Source organism: Vigna unguiculata, chromosome 9, assembly GCF_037176805.1.
Source record: "Vigna unguiculata cultivar grain cowpea cultivar isolate G323 ecotype 2 chromosome 9, ASM3717680v1, whole genome shotgun sequence".
In the NCBI taxonomy this organism is placed as follows: Eukaryota; Viridiplantae; Streptophyta; class Magnoliopsida; order Fabales; family Fabaceae; genus Vigna; species Vigna unguiculata.
Window position 1 is genome coordinate 34,311,829 of NC_140800.1, and position 19,456 is coordinate 34,331,284.

General features: G+C 28.7%; 1 protein-coding gene across 5 annotated transcripts; it reads left to right on the plus strand.

Annotated features, from left to right (window-relative positions):
* Positions 1 to 1,355: 1,355 nt before the first annotated feature.
* On the plus strand, positions 1,356 to 6,160 carry SOS3 (Calcium-binding EF-hand family protein). 5 transcript variants are annotated; one of them, XM_028086384.2, is made up of 11 exons: positions 1,411 to 1,529; positions 1,774 to 2,103; positions 2,429 to 2,503; positions 3,238 to 3,448; positions 4,175 to 4,257; positions 4,364 to 4,423; positions 4,652 to 4,760; positions 4,934 to 4,986; positions 5,172 to 5,252; positions 5,360 to 5,472; positions 5,568 to 6,160. In XM_028086384.2, exons 4-11 carry the CDS (start codon positions 3,340 to 3,342, stop codon positions 5,629 to 5,631), a joined length of 672 nt encoding a protein of 223 aa, XP_027942185.1. In that variant the 5' UTR covers positions 1,411 to 1,529; positions 1,774 to 2,103; positions 2,429 to 2,503; positions 3,238 to 3,339; the 3' UTR covers positions 5,632 to 6,160. The 5 variants fall into 5 exon arrangements, with proteins under 5 accessions (XP_027942184.1, XP_027942188.1, XP_027942187.1 ...); XM_028086383.2 differs by lacking the exon at positions 1,774 to 2,103 and having other exon boundaries at positions 1,356 to 1,529; XM_028086387.2 differs by lacking the exon at positions 1,774 to 2,103 and having other exon boundaries at positions 1,356 to 1,529; positions 3,238 to 3,421.
* The last annotated feature ends 13,296 nt before the right edge of the window (positions 6,161 to 19,456 follow it).

The following is a 19,456-nucleotide window of genomic DNA, read 5'->3' on the forward strand; positions in this document are numbered from 1 at the left end:
CTTTTTTTATTTCTTTTTAACTTTTTTAATTTTTTGAAAAAAAAAATAAAAAAAATGCCACGTGTCAGGTCTTTATGTGTGACATGTGGCATTGCAATACCACGTGTCAGTGTCATTATCAGATGTCATTGTGTTGATTTTGATTTAGTCTCATATATGTCTTCTTGTTTCAATTTAGTACATTCTTATGTGTATCTGATTCAATCTTGACCTACTTTTTTTAATAATTAAATCCATTTTTTTATAAAATTAAAAGTAATTAAGTATAAAAAATTTACAAAAATTAAGTATTTGATATTTATATTAAAATTTAGTCGTAAAAGTCATTTTATTAAGTCATTTTTAATAAAAAAAATTAGTATAACATTCAAACAAATAGAAATTTTAGTTTAAAATTAGTAAGAGACAATATTGTTCTATTTTGGGTTAAAAAAATAATAATTAACAAAACATGAGTACTTAATAAAAAAGTAATATGTTAAAAAGTCATTTTTAATAAAAAATATTAGCAAAACATTTTATACAAATAATAAATTTGATCTGAAATTGAGAGAAACAATATAAATATTAGTACTTAATTTTGTAAAATTATTTATACTTAATTAGTTTTAATCTTAAAAAAGTGGATTACAAAAATATTTTCTTATTAAAAAAATTGGGACAAAATTGAATCAGATATACATAAGTGGGTACCAAATTGAAACAAAAAGACATATATAGGGACTAAATCGAAATCAACACAATGGCATCTGATAGTGACACTGACACGTGACATTGCAATGCCACGTGGCACTGACAATGCCACATGGCACTGACAATGCCATGTGTCACACAAAGGGACCTGACACGTGGCATTTTCAATTTTTTTTAAAAAAATTTTTTAAAAAAATAAAAAAAACCACATTCTGACACATGGCTTGTTGATTAACGGCGTTAGTTGGACCTAATTGAAGCACTTTTCAAAAATTGGGATGCAATTGACACTTTTTTAAAAGCGGGTACCAGATTGACACATCAGTCTCAAAGTGGGTATCATCCGAGTAATTAAAAAAAAATTGATATTTAATAATATATAGTAATAAAGAGAAGAGAGAAAGAAGTGCGGAAGTTGTTGAGATATATCGAAAGAGATGTTACTCTTTCCAACCGAGAGACCACTTACTGTGTGAAATTAATGTGCAAAGAAAATGAAACAGAAAGGAAAGAGTATAGAATGCATCTCTGCCTATGCATGTTTTGGTCTGAGTCGTGTACAAATTGGTAAAGAAAAGGTGTGATGACACAAGCAGTGGTGGGGCCACCACCAGCTGGAATACGAGAAAAAACATAAAAACAATTTTTTTTGCCCCCGATCATGATGCCACAACTCTATGCTCTAATCTAACGCCTGCTTCCTTATAAATAAATATACAACGCCCTCAACTGCATTGCATCTCAAGCCATACGCTCTCAATAAATAAACGTCACAGAGACAACTTCCCCTTCCCGGCGCCATCTTCATCCCCCTTCAACTCCGACACACATAACAGGTTTGTCTCTCTTTTTTCCTCTTTCTTAACTCATTCCTCTGTGTCTGTCGTAAATTATGTCTTCCTTTTCTCTGTCTCTCTTCTCCTTTCCCCATTGCCACTTCTTTTTATATACCACAAATCTACATTGGGAATTTTCTCGGCTATATCATCGCCATCTTTTTACTCTTTAACCCTTTCTGATTCATCCTTCACTGCAATTTTCTCACTCCCTGCGCTCACTTCTCTACTAACGCTTTTCCAGATTTTGCACCCTACCTCTACCAGATGAATGGAATACAGAATCTAAACAACAAATGATTCACAAGACTAAAAATATTTACTTTTTTTGCTATTTTTTCTTTTGAGGAGGAGAGTCCTTTTACTTTTTCCTTTACTAAACAATGGATGATTAATATTTTATTCGATTCCATTCTTCTTTTCCCCCCTTCTCTTTCTTTTAACCTAAACAGATACACTAAAGCTTAATATTAGTTAGAATTTGAACTGTATTGTATACTTTGAACTGTAATATACGATCGTCGGATTCGTCTACAACCTCGAGTATTGTCACTTTTTTGCCTACTGAAACGAGGTGAAGATTACATATGAGTAATGCTTTTTTAGACACTTTATTTCTTTTTATCTATCATTTTATGTAGTTTATTATGCATTTCTTTTTGTGTCACTAGGAGTTCAACATTATTTCAAGTGTTACTGGAAAACTATAGAAAGATATTAGGAATGGATGAATATGAGTCAGCGAGCTGCTACTGTTTGGTTATGGCCTCACATTTTACTTGCAAGAACTGCTTTTTTATTTCCATTAAAATCAAAAAATTAACCATGCCCACCCATCATTTGTTTTTTTTGATTTTGATTTGGAGCTCCTCTCATGGCTTTTTAATGTTTGTTTTTAGGAAGAGAGCCTGGATTGCTATTTCTTTTGTTTTTCATCGTCCTTTTCCTTTCGGAAAACGAATTTGAGCCATCAGGTAAATTTCTCAAAAGTAAAATTAAGACAGTGGAAGTGTATTAAAAATATGCATGTTGAGGGTGTGTTATTATGTTGTTTTCATTGTAGGTTTATTACTCTTGAGAGCTGTTGACTATCAATAATTGTTAAAGGAATAGTAGATTAGATTTTCTTTTTTAATTAGTGTGTTCATCTTTTTTTATATTCGATACTAGAGAAATGCGTTAAAAGATCTGATAAGAAATTTATAAAGAAGGAAAAAAATTGATCTGTCCATAGAATCTGCGAGCATGCCTGGGTCATCAGAGTTGCTTTATCTGATGTTTTTTTCCAAAATACACAAGGAGAAACTAGTTTTTTCTTCCTTTGTCTGATTTGACATCTTTGAATACTTGGATAGTAAAATGTCGTGAGTAGTCTGGCAAATCGATAAACATTAGTTTGCTTCTTTGCGCTAATCTCGCAAGTTTAAGGGTCATTAATTGACCAAGTTAATGAACCTTTGAGGGATGAAATAAGGAGAATCACTAATGAAACCGACATTTTTTATATTTTAAAGTTCTTGTCAGCTTTATTCAATTTATCTGTGGCTGAATTTTTAATTTACATTGGAAGGTTGTAAATTGAGATAATTATGTTTGTTTTTGGTTCAATTTTCAAATCACAAGTGAATTGTCTTGAACCTGAAGATGAATATTGGTCGATAAGAGTCTTATGTATTCCATGCAATTGAAACTTGAACTAATGTTGCAGATATTCATATTGAGCATAACTGTGATAAAAACTTAGGCCCATTCCTGGAATGAATCCATTGTTTGTCAAAGAATTTGGGAGAGAGTTTTGCAGTTCTATTTAATGGGCTGCTGCTATTCAACTTCAAAGAGAACCAGAACGCCAGGTTATGAGGAACCCACCGTTCTTGCATCTCAGACACCTTGTGAGTATCATGATCCATCATTGAATGGTAAATCCTTGCTGCTTTTCTGTTCAAATTTTGATTTGGCTTCTGCTAAGAACCATCAAGGTCCTTTTACTAGCTTACTAATCTTATACTCTTGGGGGCATTTCAATCTCCGGTTTCAATTCATAAATTTTCTCAATTTACTCAAAATCTAATTTCCAAATTTAGTGACGCAGTTCTTTCAGTTTCTCCTAATTACTGATAATAGTTGATTTTGACAAATTATAATCTAATGATAATGTATGGAAAAATATGGGTTTTCTGTTCAATATTGTAGAACTTTCTATAGGGGCATCGATGTATTGAAGTCTGATTCTTCACCGTATATACAGTTAATTTGCAATTCATATACAGCAGTACTCATTTTGCCACGGATAGTTTCTTGTTTTGTGTTTTATGTTTTTCCGCAAAGGAAAGGTATAGATGTAAGTTCAAGGCCAAGGAAATTCTGAATTAATTGTTTAAAAAGGAACAGAAATATTTTAAAGAAAAAAATTTTATGATCGCAAACTTTCGAGTTTTATGTTTCATACAACTTGTTAGAATGTTATTAATACAGTACCAGTGGATATAGAATCAATGTACTTAATCCTAATATCCTCTGTTATCAGGTTTATAACATTCTAGCACAACTGTGTGTTGAAACCTCGTAACGAGTGATTCGTCATTCTTTAAGAACTCAATATTAAGTTTCAAGCTGATAAAAAGAATCTTTCTTTCTTTTGACAGTTACTGTTAGTGAAGTAGAAGCCTTGCATGAACTCTACAAGAAGTTGAGCAATTCAATTATTGAAGATAATCTTATTCACAGGGTGAGTTAGGCATTTGAAAATTCTAGTTTAGATGAGATGTTCTTAAAGTTGGAACCTAAGTAATTTCTTTGACAATTTGCTTCTTGATCATCCTCTTGCATTCCAGGAAGAATTCCAGTTGGCACTATTCAGGAATAGAAACAAGAAAAATCTGTTTGCAGATAGGGTTTGTAAATCTAATCCATGTTCTATAGTTTAAGATTATTTGCCCATAAAGTTCACGAAGGCTATATGCTAGCTATACTTACAATATCCGAAGTTGCTTACTTTTTTCAGTGAAATCTTTTTATCTGATGTATTCTTTTGTTCTACATTTACAGTCATATCAATTCTTTTGACTCTCATCCTCGCACTGTTTGATTCTGATGCATACTCACATTTTGTTTCTCCATAGATTTTTGACTTGTTTGATCTCAAGCGCAATGGGGTCATTGAGTTCGGCGAATTTGTTCGATCATTGGGTCTTTTTCACCCAAATGCCCCTTTAGAAGACAAAATTACTTGTAAGATTGACCTTCCAACATAAAATATTTAATGTTAATTTCTTCTTTCCCCTTAGTCTTGGAGTTTCCTATATGAACATATGCACTGGTTGTTCATGTTCAGTTGCATTAAAGCTTTTCGGTCACCCACGTGATACTTATCTCTCCTTAAATTGGGAATAATGATCTTGCAGTTGCTTTTAGGTTGTATGATCTGAAGCAGACAGGGTTTATTGAAAGAGACGAGGTATGGTTTTCTTTTTTTGTTGAAGTCACAACTTGAATTTCTTTTTCTGGTTATTGATTTAATGTTACATTATTGTTTATTTAGCTTTATCCATATTTATAGATACACATATTTATGCTCGCGCAGTATAAGTTTAGATCAACCAATTTCGCTCCTTAGCATAATGGTCTTGTTTATCTCTGCAGTTGAAGGAGATGGTATTGGCACTTCTGCACGAGTCGGATCTTGAGCTTTCAGATGATATGATTGAAAGCATTGTGGACAAGGTTCATAACTCAGAAAGTTTAGCTTATTCTTGTTACTTTTAAGTTCTGACATGAGCTTCCTTTGAACTTGGCATTCCTCACGATGTTGTACACCTTCTTACCCACAGACTTTTAGTGATGCTGATATAAATGGTGATGGAAAGATCGATCAAGAAGAGTGGAAAGCATTTGTGTCCAAACATCCATCCCTGATAAGGAATATGACTCTTCCATATCTGAAGTCAGTATATTCGTTCTCCATGAACCTTATTTTTTCAGCAACTCAAATTTCAGAAAACTTTCCTTTTCATGCATATCTCTTCCCCCATGTTTCAGGGATATTACGTTGGCATTTCCCAGTTTTGTTGTAAGAACAGAAGTTGAAGAGTCGGATATATGAATTTGGAAGGTTTTGGTCTCACAAAAGATGCTTTATACTATGTTGTACTAGTTTATAGTATCTTTGATTTCGTCTCTTGATATTGTTGCTGTCAAGAGATGACCTTAGCTGCGGTGCTAAAGACAAGAATATAATTTGGTCTATGGTTCCCCCTACAAAGTTTCTAAACCCGGTTTCGCAAAATGCGCAGCTACCAAGTGAAGTTCTTTCTAGTTAGTAGATAAACCTAAGGGTACGAGTTATTCACTTGAATTCTTAATTCCAATTCAAGGTTAGCTTGTACATGCATTTTGTGTATATATGCACACAAGAGATGAAACTAGGGCATACTAACCCACATATATGTAACTCGGCCATCTTCTACTTTGTTGTAAGTTTGAAGGTATGAGAATTATGGTAGAGGATATTTAATGACCTCTCGTAGTTTGAATAACCGTTAACATGATCACTGTATCTGTGTATCTTGATCACTTAACTCATACAATTTGCTAATCATGGACTGAATTTAGATTCCAGTGTCAGTTTTTTATATGTCATGTTTTTCTGCTGTTTAGTCTTTTGTCCTGTCTTTGCATAACAAAAGTTGGAAGGATATATTTATTGTTGGGTTAAATATGCTTTTAGTTTCTAAATTTGAATTTTTCTATATACCAAACTTTGATAATTTTTGTTCTCAAATTTTATAAACGAATAAATATGATCTTCGACATTAACTTTTATTCAACTTGTTAAAGGTGTTTCAAATGGACATTTAAGCCAATAGTGGGTCTTAGTATGGACAGAGAAGAATCATGGCCCCCTTTTTTTTTTCTTATATTTATATAATTTCATATATATTTTTTAAAATTTAATATTTTAATATATATTATATATTTATATTCTAATAAACTTTTATATATTTATATTTATAAGTGGGGAATAGTTTTTATTTCACATTTATTTTTCAATTTTATCTTTTAAATAAAAAAATTATTTTATTAATATTATTTTTTAAGTGATTATTTATTTAATTTAATAATTATTTATTTGATTATTTTTCAACTTAAGAATTATTAATGAAAATTAATTATAATAAAATAAAAATTATTTTATATTTAATTTAATAATTATAATGATTAAAATAATTATAATTTTATTATTTTTTATTACCATAAAAAAAAGTAAATACAATGTTGCTACTAATTTATATAAAAATTTTGGAATTACTTATTTGGTTCCTATTTTTGTTCAAAAATAATAAGTTGGTCCTCAAGTTTTTTTAGTCTTGATTTTGGAAAAAATTATGCAATTTTGTTATTTTTTCATTAAATTTTTTGAATCGGACCAATATTTTGTCATCAAAATTGAAATTGTGAATAAGGATGATTTTTTTTATTGGTGTAATTGACATAATGCTAATATAAATTTTGGTGAAAATTGTTTGCTTCGCTTTAAATTGACATTATGCAATTTTGTTATTTTTTCATTAAATTTTTTGAATCGGACCAAAATTTTGTCATCAAAATTGAAATTGTGAATAAAGATAATTTGTTTTGTTGGTGTAATTGACATAATGCTAGTATAAATTTTGGTGAAAATTGTTTGCTTCGCTTTAAGAAATCTAATGAAAAATATCAAATTGCATCAATTTTAAAAAAATCAAAATCAATTTGAGACTAAAAAACATTAGACAGCCAACTTGATATTTTTAGACGACCAACTTGATATTTTTAGACGAAAAAATAGACTAAAAGAGTAATTCAACCAAAATTTGGACACCCCTAACATATTAACTGAAGATTCGCCACTGATTTGAGCTAAAATTTGTCAAAACAATATAAACAACTTAAATGTCATCCTAAAATGCGTTTGTTACGTAAAACAAATAACGCAAATGAGTTAGAAGAATTATATTTATCCATTTTTTAAATTTAGGATCAAACTGTATCAAAATTTAATAATAAAACAAATTATAATTTCATGTAAAAATTTATGAACTAAAAACATATTCATCATTTCATTCTTCTCTTTCATCTCATTTTTTCCAATTTTCCTTCTTTCCCTTTCTCACATTATTCACATTATTTATCATGTATTCACGCATTTATGATTTCTCTTTCCATATTTTACTTCTTCTAATTTGTCTCTTTCACATACTCTAAATTAAAAAAAAAAAATCTTCTAAAATTAGTAAACAATTTTCTCTTTCCATTCATCCAGCCATTACAAAGTAAAGTATCCTAATTTTATTTTTTGTTGTTTAATTTTTTAGACAATTTATAGACATATTTCGTTTCCTTCTATTTGGCATTCCTGTTTTTTCGTTTGTTCAACTTCATGTTTAGTTGTTGCATGCGCATATTCTGACATAGTTTTGTTCTTATAAACTAACCAATTTTTTTTATTCATTTCTAACTTTTCAAAATGTTTTTTATTCACAAATTGTACAATTGCCATCCCGGTTAGATGACTTTGCAATTTTATCAAACACGGGTTTGTGCACAATACTTTTTTATTAATTTTTTTTACACCTTAGGAAGTTTTCTCGAAATACATTTAAATTTAGTTATTTTTTTTTTTGATTTTACACAAATATTTTATTGGTTTTAAAATTATTATTATTAGACATACCTCATTTTATATACTCATTCACTCCTTTAAAGGAGATAATTGTAATGATGAAAATAAAGCAATAATTGTGGATTTAATTTGATAAAATTTCACAAAGTTTTAATGTACTTTGCTATTTTTTTTTATAAGTAAAGATAAATGTATATTAATATAATTGGGTATGAAAACAATTTACAAAACTTTTTATTCTTAACCAACAATCTATCTTGCTTGAAAAAAAATTAAGTATCGAAAACACATTATCCCAACCAATATCAATAATTACCAACACAATCTATAGTGATTTGAATATTAAAAGGACCACACAAAGAATATGTATGAAGATAATACGTAATGAAACCTAAGAGGATCAACCAAAGTTTTAGGTATTTGAAAGAAGTAGAAGAACTTTGTAATTACAAGAGCATAATTTGTTATAACTCTTTTTAGAGTTAGGTTTTTGTTAAGTTGTCGTATTAGTGGTTGTAATCAATACGTGGGTAGTTAAAAATGAAAAAAAGAATGGCCAGAGAATCAATTATAGGATTTAACTTCTTAAGAACCGATTCTGAAATTCACTTCGCACGCGATTAATCATGTCGTTTACTTTCTTTTACTTTTACTTTTTATTAATAATATATTTTGTTTTTACTTTTTACTACTAATAATAGTAATAATAAATAAGAATAATATATTAATTTTTATTATAAGCACAAAATAATAATCTAATATTTTAAGTATTACAATTTTTTTTTTCTATCGTATCAATAAATATATTTACAAAATTTTACAAATTTCACTTTAAAATCATTTAAATTTATCTATTCTCTCTCAAATCTACTGTCTCAAAGTAACACACCCTTGAATGTCTAGTATGTTGTGGAGGAAACCGCATCTTAGTATCAATTCAGAGATAGGTATTGAGTTTAGTGACATCGAAGAATTTGTGAAAAATTTGTTAAAAAACAATAATAATTAGTATCAGCAAACTCGGAAAGACGATGACTAGAAAATAATTGAAAAGCAGGGTGGGTACTTTTGGATTATTGAGTTTATTGTTCTATTGTGATTGAGAAATGAAGATGATACAAAATTAAAAGTGAAGAACCATTTTTTTGTTAGTTTTGTTTTAAGTTTGGTAGTTGTGGTTTATTTAATAATTTCATGACTTTTCATGTGTTAGGTTATTTTCTTGTTTTATTGGCTTCCTAAGCCATTACATTTGTTTTTCGCGATTTTATAATTCTTAGTAAATTCATAGTAAGAATTGAACACCATGCCATGTACCCATGGTTGAGAATTTTCTGACGGACAATATTACATATCAAAGTAAACACATGTATTATTTACAATGGGTCAAAATAACTGACCGTCATAGTAGACTACTCTATGAATAACATGATTAGGTTGTTAAATTTGATTACGCAAGGTAATGACAGATTACAAAGTGATTGGGTTAGGTAACAGTTAGATCCTGAAAAAGTAAAAGCTCATTAAGAATATTGATAAGGTAATTAAGTCTATGCTCGATAATACAATTTAGTCTGATCCATTTAAATCCTGCTCATCTTGGCTATTTAAAAATAGGTCAAGTTATCCACCACAAAAAAATGGCTAATTTGTCCAACCAAAAGGAAGGTCAGAAAAATAAACTAATTTGTTTATGAATGACAATTCGGACTGGTCTGACGCGTTTAGGTTTGGCCCACATAAGGTCTGCACATCGCGGACTGACCCGTCCCACCCAACACAATTTATACGAGTTGCAATCATTGGTCTGTCCCGCACATCACTTGGCCCACGGGCCCGCAGACTGACTTTTTTTTTTTTTCTGATAAAACTTTCAATGTTTAAAAATTGAGAAACTTTAAGAAGTTCACAAAATTAAGTAAAAATTTTTGGAAGTTGGATGATAAATTGATAATTCAACATTTTCATCATATTCATATTCATATTATGACATTTGTTCGGATCCGTCTTTGACGAGAAGAGCTAAAACATACTAATAGGTTGAAAATTTCGATCCAATGCACTAAATTTTAGCGGATTACGTTAACTAAGATCAAATCTAACTTAAACAATAAAATATCTTATACACTACCCTCTAAGAAGATAGAGAGAAAACTGAGGTGACGGAGTAGTCCAAAAAGAAAAAAAACAACAAATGGGCCGAATCTGAAGCCGCCTAGCAGAACCCAGGATTATCAAATGGGGTCTTTCTTCTTGTACCTCCAATATTTTTTCTACATCTCCAAAAAAATTTAAATCCTAAAAATACCTTTTGATCATTTAAGTAAAGTTATGCACATCATACTTCCAAAATTATTTCCAGATGTTTGACTCCCGATGAAAAATACTTCCAGAAGTCAAAATATATAACTGGAAGTCGACTTCCAAAAGTAAAAATATATTACCGGAAATCGATTACCGAAATTCAAAATATATAACCGGAAGTTAACTTTTGAAAGTTAAAATATATTCAATTTCTAAAAGTCAAAATATATTATCGAAAGTCGACTTTCGAAAGTCAAAATATATTACCGGAAGTTATAATATATTATCGGACGTCGACTTCCTAAAGTCAATATATATATATATATATATATATATATATATATATATATATATATATATATATATATATATATATATTAATATTTTATTTCTAAAATACAAAGTAAACAAAATAAAAAATTAAAATATAAACAAATTTTAAAAAAGTTAAAAACAAAAGTATAAAAGGAAGAAATAAAAACAAATTATAAAATAAAATAAAAAAATAAAAAAATGGTAATGTATATATATACAGAGGGTGTATTTCAATTTATTTTATTTGAAAATGTAATATTTTAAATATATATTATTTATTTCTGAAATATATATTAAAAAAATTAATAAAACATAAAATAATAAACTTAAAAAAATAATTAAAATTTTAACGAAATTAAACAATAAATAAAATTTTATAAAAACATAATAATTTTTCATTTTTCATTTTTTTATTTAAAGTTTAATAATATTTTTTTTTATTTAATTTTATATTTATATTTATTTTTCAGTACATTAAATAAAAATAATTTTATATATAGATATTATTATTTTATTTTACTTTTTAAATATATATTAAGATATATGAAATCATAAAAAATAATAAACTAAAAAAAGCATTTAAAATTTAGAAAACATAAACTTTAAATAAAATTAAAAATAATTAAAATAGAATTAATATTTTTTAATATAAAGTTTAAGTATTTTTAATATGTATTTGAAAAATAAAATAATATATATAATTTGGTTATATAATGTATTAAAAAAATTAAAAAACAGAATTTTAAATTAAAAAAATATAAACGAAAATTTATATATATATATATATATATATATATATATATATATATATATATATATATTCCGGAAGTAAACTTCTAGTAATATATTTTGACTTTCGGTAGTATATTTTGACTTCTGATAATATATTTTAACTTCTATAAATTAACTTCCGGTAATATATTTTGACTTTCGGAAGTTAACTTTCAGTAATATATTTTAATTTTTGTAAGTTGATTTCTGATAATATATTTTGACTTTCAGAAATCGATAATATATTTTGACTTCCGAAAGTTGACTTTCAATTATATGTGTTGACTTTTAAAATTCAATATTTGAAAGTAATTTTAGAGATATGACTTCAATAGTTTTACTTAAATGAGGAAAGGGTATTTTTGGGATTTAAACAAATTAAGGATGTGTAAAAGAAATTTTGAAAGTGTAAAAGACATTAGGCTGTGGAGATTTTTTAGTAGTATACATCAGTAAAAATATTTATTTTATCCCAACTGTAAGGACTTATCGGTCTTGCTTGTGTAGATCTCTAGGTTCCTTATTAAACAATTCCTTCTTTTTTGTCAAATCATTCTTTACGACACCTTTAGGATTGTGACATCGTTCTTTCAATTTTTTTTTTTCTATCCCAATAAGCTCTTCTCTTTTGCTTTTTGTTTTTTCTTTAAATAATGAGACGTTGAATTTGTGATCTATTTCTTATCCCCAATCAGACTTTGTGTTTGTTTCTAATTGTTATTTAGCGTCCATTTTAATCATGTTATTCAACATTATTTCTTTTTTCTAGATTGTTCTCTGTTTGTTAAACTAAAATCTTAGTAAACTCATGAGGTTTTATATTGTGTTCTTCTATATTCACGTGCTTATTCATAAAATCTTGATTTAAGTGAGTTTGAGTGTTTTTTCATAAATATTAAACTACGGGAACATATAAGCAAAATAAAAGGACTGAAAAGAAAATAAAAATAAAGAATTTAGAGAGTTTAAAAAAAAAAAATTAGATGTGAAAGTGCAAAGAAAATTGAGAATGTAAATTATTGAAAAGAGAGAAATGTTTTGAGCAATAATAATTTGATTACAATATTACTTAACTTTCATTTCCATTTAAATACATTAATTTAATAAAAGAAAAATTATTTTAAGGGATCGTTTCCTTGCACTTATTTGTTATATGAATAGATTTGGTGAAGTGGATTTATAAGTGTGGATAGTATTTATGCACATATGTACACATACACACGCATACACACAATTACTTTTAGCTTTTAGTTTAAAATTTTCTATTTAGTTCAAAATAAAGCTCGAACCAAGTAAATTAGATAATCCTAAGAAAATCAAATCAATTCCAAATATAACATTTATAATTTAACCAAATCAATAGTTTAAGGCAATATCACAACAATTCAAATTCATCACCACATTGAATTCATCATTTTAAATAACTAGCTTCCCTTACCTGGATAGACACTCTTAACTAAAAAAGTGCTCCACATAAATTTTACTTGACACGGGTTGCTCTACCTATATACAAAAAGCTTTAATTAACGATTAAACACACTTTAACAACCCTAACCTAATAAAGATCCATCTTGAGCTCCAAGGACAGATCTTCATTAGCTCGTATGGGCCATGATGCCCCCAAAATTTTTTATTTTTTTATTTAAATAAATAAATAAATATATATATATAATAAAAATAAAATATAATAAGGAATAAAAATATTTATTGAGATATTTTTTTTTGTTGTCTCTCATTATCTTTTAAGTTTCTCAAATATTGTATTTATCACTCCTCTTGCCTGTCTTCTTTTATTTTAAAAAAAAGTTAAACATAAATTCATTTTTCTGTTCTTATTTCTCATCAGTTATCTTCCCCTTCTTTAAAAAATAATGTAAGGCTATATTGTCTTTTGATAGAGAAATATTAGTTATATATATATATATATATATATATATATTCAATCTCATATTTTTTTTTGTATATTTATTCTTATATGAATATAAAAGGAAAAGTGGTGTACTATATGTTTTTTCATAACCTATTTTTAATTTGGACTTGATTATTATAAATTTTTCTTTTAGTAATTAGATCTCTCAATTTTAAATTAGATTTTGATAAATTATTTTATTGTCTTAATTTTTTTAAGAAAATAGGTAGATTGATTAAGAATAAATAATATATATATTTTTTTTTAAATAGTGAAGGAAAGATACCCGTGAAGATGAATTACAAGTTGAAAGTTTCTTATGAATTATTTAAAACTTATTCCAGAAAACATTCTCAAATATAAAAATATTCAACGAGTCAAAGAGAAAAAATTTAGAAAAACTTATTTAAAATGAGTTTCATATAACTTCAAAACTATTATTTTTGCTAAGGATAAACATGCAACAACATTTCAATACTAAATTATATATAATGTTTATATTAGTGACAATAATAAAATATATAAATTTTAAGTATATTATTTTAATTCCTTAAAATTTTGTTGGCAAAATCCGTCACAATTGAGACCTTAAATGGCACATGCAAACTCAAAAGACTCTACATGCCATTTTAAAAGCCCAAAATAAAGGACAAAAACTGATCAAGATTCTAACGGGGTTGGATTGAATATCCTCTATTTTCTCACTCACTTTAAATATTACAGATATTTTAAATAATATTAAAAGATAATACGATTGAAAAATAACTTTTGGCTTCATTAAGTTGAAATACTTAATCTTAAAGTTGTGAATTTTATAAGTTTTCAATTATTAGTCACTTTATATTTGTGATACTTATATATTAAGCTTGTTTATATTTTTTATATGCAATTAATCATTTCACTCGTTCTTATTCAATAATTTTATGTTTAAATTTAAAAATATAGGATTATGAACTCACACTTAAATTGGTGTGACTATGTGAATATCTTTTGTAGGATGAATATCTTTTTTTTAAGTAATACATTTGAAAACCAGAAACAGAAATGAATAAGAACATAAAAGAGGTAAAAATTTATGAGAATATAAATCTGGCAGAGCCGGTTAGATATTCTCTCATAAACTTTTGTCTCAGCATGTAAAAATATATACAGAAAGATATATAGAAAGATAAAATTTCTGTACATAAAACGTTTTTAAGCCTTTAAATGATTAGAATACATTTGAAAACCAGAAACATAAATGAATAAGAACATAAAAGAGGTAAAAATTTATGAGAATATAAATCTGGCAGAGCCGGTTAGATATTCTCTCATAAACTTTTGTCTCAGCATGTAAAAATATAAACAGAAAGATATATAGAAAGATAAAATTTCTGTACATAAAACGTTTTTAAGCCTTTAAATGATTATCGCATCTTTTAATAAATATTACTCAAGGCATCCGTAGATGCCTATAAAGAAACTACTCCATAAAAACTTACTTTGATTCTAGAGGGAGGGAGGTGAGATCTGAAAATCCTCGTTTATTTATGGTTGAATATACAGTAGCAGAAGGAGGAAAGTTGAGAGAGGAGAGAGAGAACTAGAGAGAAGGCAGAGGAAAGAGTAAGAGAGATTTTAGAGAGAGGGAGGGGTTCTGAGTTTCTTGCCTAGCATAAGGGTCTTACAGACTCTTTTTATAGAAAAATTTTTGACTTGTAACTTGTTGAACCGGTTTTAAATGACCGATTACTTGTAGTGTCGGTAATGTGGTAACTGTGTTGTTTTACCCTTCAGTCTATTACTCAGGAAAGAGTAAAATTACTGTGTCACAGGTAAAACTTTCTTTATTGTCCTTTTCTGGAGACCACAGTGGATGTTAAGTCTTCATGGTCTTCTTCAAGGATTTGATCAGAGTCTTCATTGTCTGAAGGAAAAGAAGATCCAGGTGTTCCTTGTCCATGGATTCCTGTTTCTTCGTAGATCTCTCTGTATATCCTTTCCTTTTCAAATCTTTTTACTAGTATCGAACTAGCTTCAATAGGGAAAGGGTGGAATTTATTTCCCATAAACTTTTTCCAATATATCTTGGTGTTTATGGTTTCCTTCAAAAGGATATATTCTGAGTTATCCTTTCTAGAGAAATTCCAGTTTGATCCTTCAACGTAGGCCTTCCAGAGCTGATACTGGTAAAGCTTATCTTTGTTTAAAGATAATCCTTTCAAGGTTCCGTGTTGTAGTTGGACATGGGCCTCAGGATTTGATTCTGTGTATAGTTTTATCACATGTGTTGCCATGCTATCAGGGTTACTGGCACTTTTGGGAGAAGAGCTAATTTGGAGGCAGATGTTGGTCATATATTCTGCCTGTATCTCATTTACTACCGAATTTATTTCTTGGGTAAGAGAGTTAAATTTTTCGGTAGGAGGAATGATAAGTGTCTGGAGACATCCTGCTTCTAATAATAGAGAAGGACATATGACAACATCTCTGTATAGTTGGTTTCTGAAGGTCTTTAAGTCAATTTGGGCCTTCCTAAAGATAAACTTGATCTGGCAAGTACATTTTGTGGACACTGTTTTACAATAGTCGGAGGACTCTTGGCACGGTGTCTTTGTATCAAAATAAGTTTGGGGTTTAACAAATAAACCGTTGTAATTTTGTGTTTCAGAATGTACCTCAAACAAGAATTCCTGTATGACATCAAATTTTGCGAGGAAAATGTTTGGGTTTATTTGTGGTGAAAAACTGCAAGAGGCAGCATAGGTATGTGTTTGGGTCTTAGGTTCGAATGCCATTCCAATCTTTATTTTCTCTTCATCAATAGTTCCTAGTTTTAAAGCTATCTGAGCTTCTTCTAGGGAATTAAAACCTTTGTATGTAGACCAGAATTGGTCCTGTTTTGCCTCAGAGAGGTCTTTGTATGAAGTATAAACTCCTTTGTTTGGCCCTGTAATCAAGGCATAATGTGTAAATCCCTTCCCAGAGGGAGAGGATGGTGAAGTTAACAAAACTCCTTTGTTGTCTGCATTGCAGAAATTGTATAATGCACTAATGATGCTTTGTTTCACCTTAGTGACTTGTTGTTCATTCTGAACTGTGTATTTTGGAATATTCCAAATATTGTCAATTAAAACATTTAATTTGACGTTTGTGTTGTCTCTACCAGGGAAATGGTAGGTATTTGTAAGTATTGGCAATTTTTGTTTGTCATATTTTGTGTATTGGTCCACCACAAAAGGGGACTTTACGGGTTTAGGACCCAGAGGTCCTTTCTTTGTACTTTGTATAAATTCCATTCTGGGATTTTTGTACCTGCAATAAGACACAAAGGTTAGGCAATAAAATGTCTAAGAGCTCTGACTTGTTTTTCTAAGATTATGATGTTGGCCTTATACGAGGCAAGGGTATAGGTGTATTGAAAGGGGTTGTGTGAGAATAATTCATTTCTTCTCAGCCTTAACTTGGCTATTTTTCTTTTAGACCTTTTTATTAGTCTAGTTATTTCGACAGCAGGATTGGGACTAAAATTAGGACTATTTTCTCTTGGTTGAAGTGCCTGTATTCTGAAATTAATCCGGAACCCAGGAGGGATCTCAGGATCTCTGATGTGTATTATATCCATGTATTCAATTGTATAGAAGATTCTTTTGAATCTTATTTTTGTATGAGGTACCTGGAAAGGATATCAGCAAACATATTGTCAGATCCTTTGATATGTTCAAAATTTATTATTTTTCCGGAGTTTATATAGTCTCTAAAAAGTAGCCATCGTCTGTGAGGCTTTTTGTCATTATTTATTTGATTTTTTCCATATGAAACAATTGCTTCGCAATCAGTTCTAATGGTTATTTCTGATTTATTTATTAAAAATAATTTAAACGCTTCTAAGGCATGTATGATTGCATTGACCTCATAATCGGTGCTAGTTTGATAAACTTGTGGTTTTACAGTATATTTTCCAGAAGCATACCTGCATATTTGTTCATCCTTTTTAGACAGATATTTATTTTTCTTTCTCTTTAGGATGGCTCCCCATCCTGATTCGCATCCATCACATTCAACTACTAAGTAATCTGAATCTAATGGTAATTGTAAAATAGGTAATTTATTTACCTTTTGTTTTATTTCTTGGACTAATTTTATGTCTTCAGAATTGAATTTTCTTTCTCCTTTTAGTGAAGTTTTATTGTATAACGGAGCCGTGTATTTTCCCAAATCGGGGATAAAGTTTCTAGCATAATTTAAAAGTCCTAAAAAGGATCTTAGTGTTTTTATATCTTCCATTTTGTCAGGAAAATCTTGTATTTTCTTGGAAATATGAGGTTGGAGTTTAATAGTTCCATTACCTATTTCTGTTCCAAGGAATTCAATGAAATTTTTACAAATTTCCATTTTTCCTTTTGATATAATTAAACCATATTTTTCAAGTTTGTATAGTACTTGTTTTAAATGGAGATAATGTTCTTCTTTTGTTTTGGAAAAAATAAGTATATCGTCTATGTAGACGCATGTAAAAGATTTGCAGTCATTAAAAATGTTATCCATTTTTCTTTGAAAAATTGCTGGAGCATTTTTAAGACCAAAAGGCATGACATGCCATTCGTATAATCCTTCAGAACAGGAGAATGCTGTCCATTTTACAGATTCTGGTTCCATTTTAACTTGATGAAATCCACTCTTGAGATCGAATTTTGAAAACCATTTTGAGTTCTGAATTCGGTTTATAAGAATTTCTTTAGATGGAATCGTATATCCATCTTCAACTGTATTATCGTTCAAACGTTTATAGTTGTAGACCATTCTGGATTTACCTCTTTTTTGTTCAGAAGATTTATTTACTATGAAAGCAGGACTCCTGTGAGGGCTTTCACTTGGAGCTATTACTTTCAACTTCAGAAGGTGATCAATATGCATTCGACATTCTTCTTGTTCCCAGTTATTAAACTGTATATCTTTAGTTTTTATAATTAAATCTGGGTTAATTATATTTAATTTACAAGTAATGGGATCACGATCCCAAAATTTTGTGGGATCTTCTCCTATTATACTGGTTTTATTAAGCCTATCTAAAATTTGTTGGATATTATCAAAAGTAATTGTTTTGGATATTTTTATGGATGAAAAAGAGTCCATAGTGTCATCTAGACAATAATCTATGGATTCTAAATCTTCTTTTATACAGTCACATTTATCTGAGGACTTATTGTTTGTACAAGAACACTCATCAGGGGATGGTTTTGTATAGCTGTCTCCGCTAATTATGGGTGACATTTGTGTTTTGTCGCTAATAATGACATAATCTTTGTTTATAGTGATAGTTCTATTATAGCCTAAAATAAAATCTAAACCAATAATCATGCTTTGTTTTGAAGGGACTAAATTTTCTACACGCATGGTTTTAAGGTGTATTTTTTGGCCAAATAGGTCACAATTTGTACTAAACTGAAGAGAAATATTGTTTATTTCTTCATCATTTATCATTACTATTTCAGACATAGTTCTTGTTTTTTGTATATGTTTACTTTTAGTAATCAAATATGGAGGTACTTTTGTTTTGCAGACGACTGTCTCAGAGCATCCTGTGTCTAAGAGGGCCTGTATGATTTCTTCCTTAGCAGGGTTTTTGTTTTGTTTTGGGAAGTTTAATTTTACTAATACTTTAACAGATATTAGTTGTTTTTCATTACAGACTAATGGGATACATTCTGTTGTTCCCATCATGTTATTTTGTATGTTACCTGATCCAGAATCTTGAATTATTTGTTCTAGACGAAGGATTTTTTCTTCTAGGTTATTTACCCTGATTTCTAAAATTGAAGTCCTAGTATCAATTATGTTTTTATCCTTTATATTTTCTTTTTGTTCTAAAAAGATTGGTATTTCTTGTACTTTTAAATGTGTTGTGATACATTTTATACAAAAATTTTTGTAACATAAAGGACAATGAGCCCTTTGTGATTTATGAAAATATCTATCACAATACTG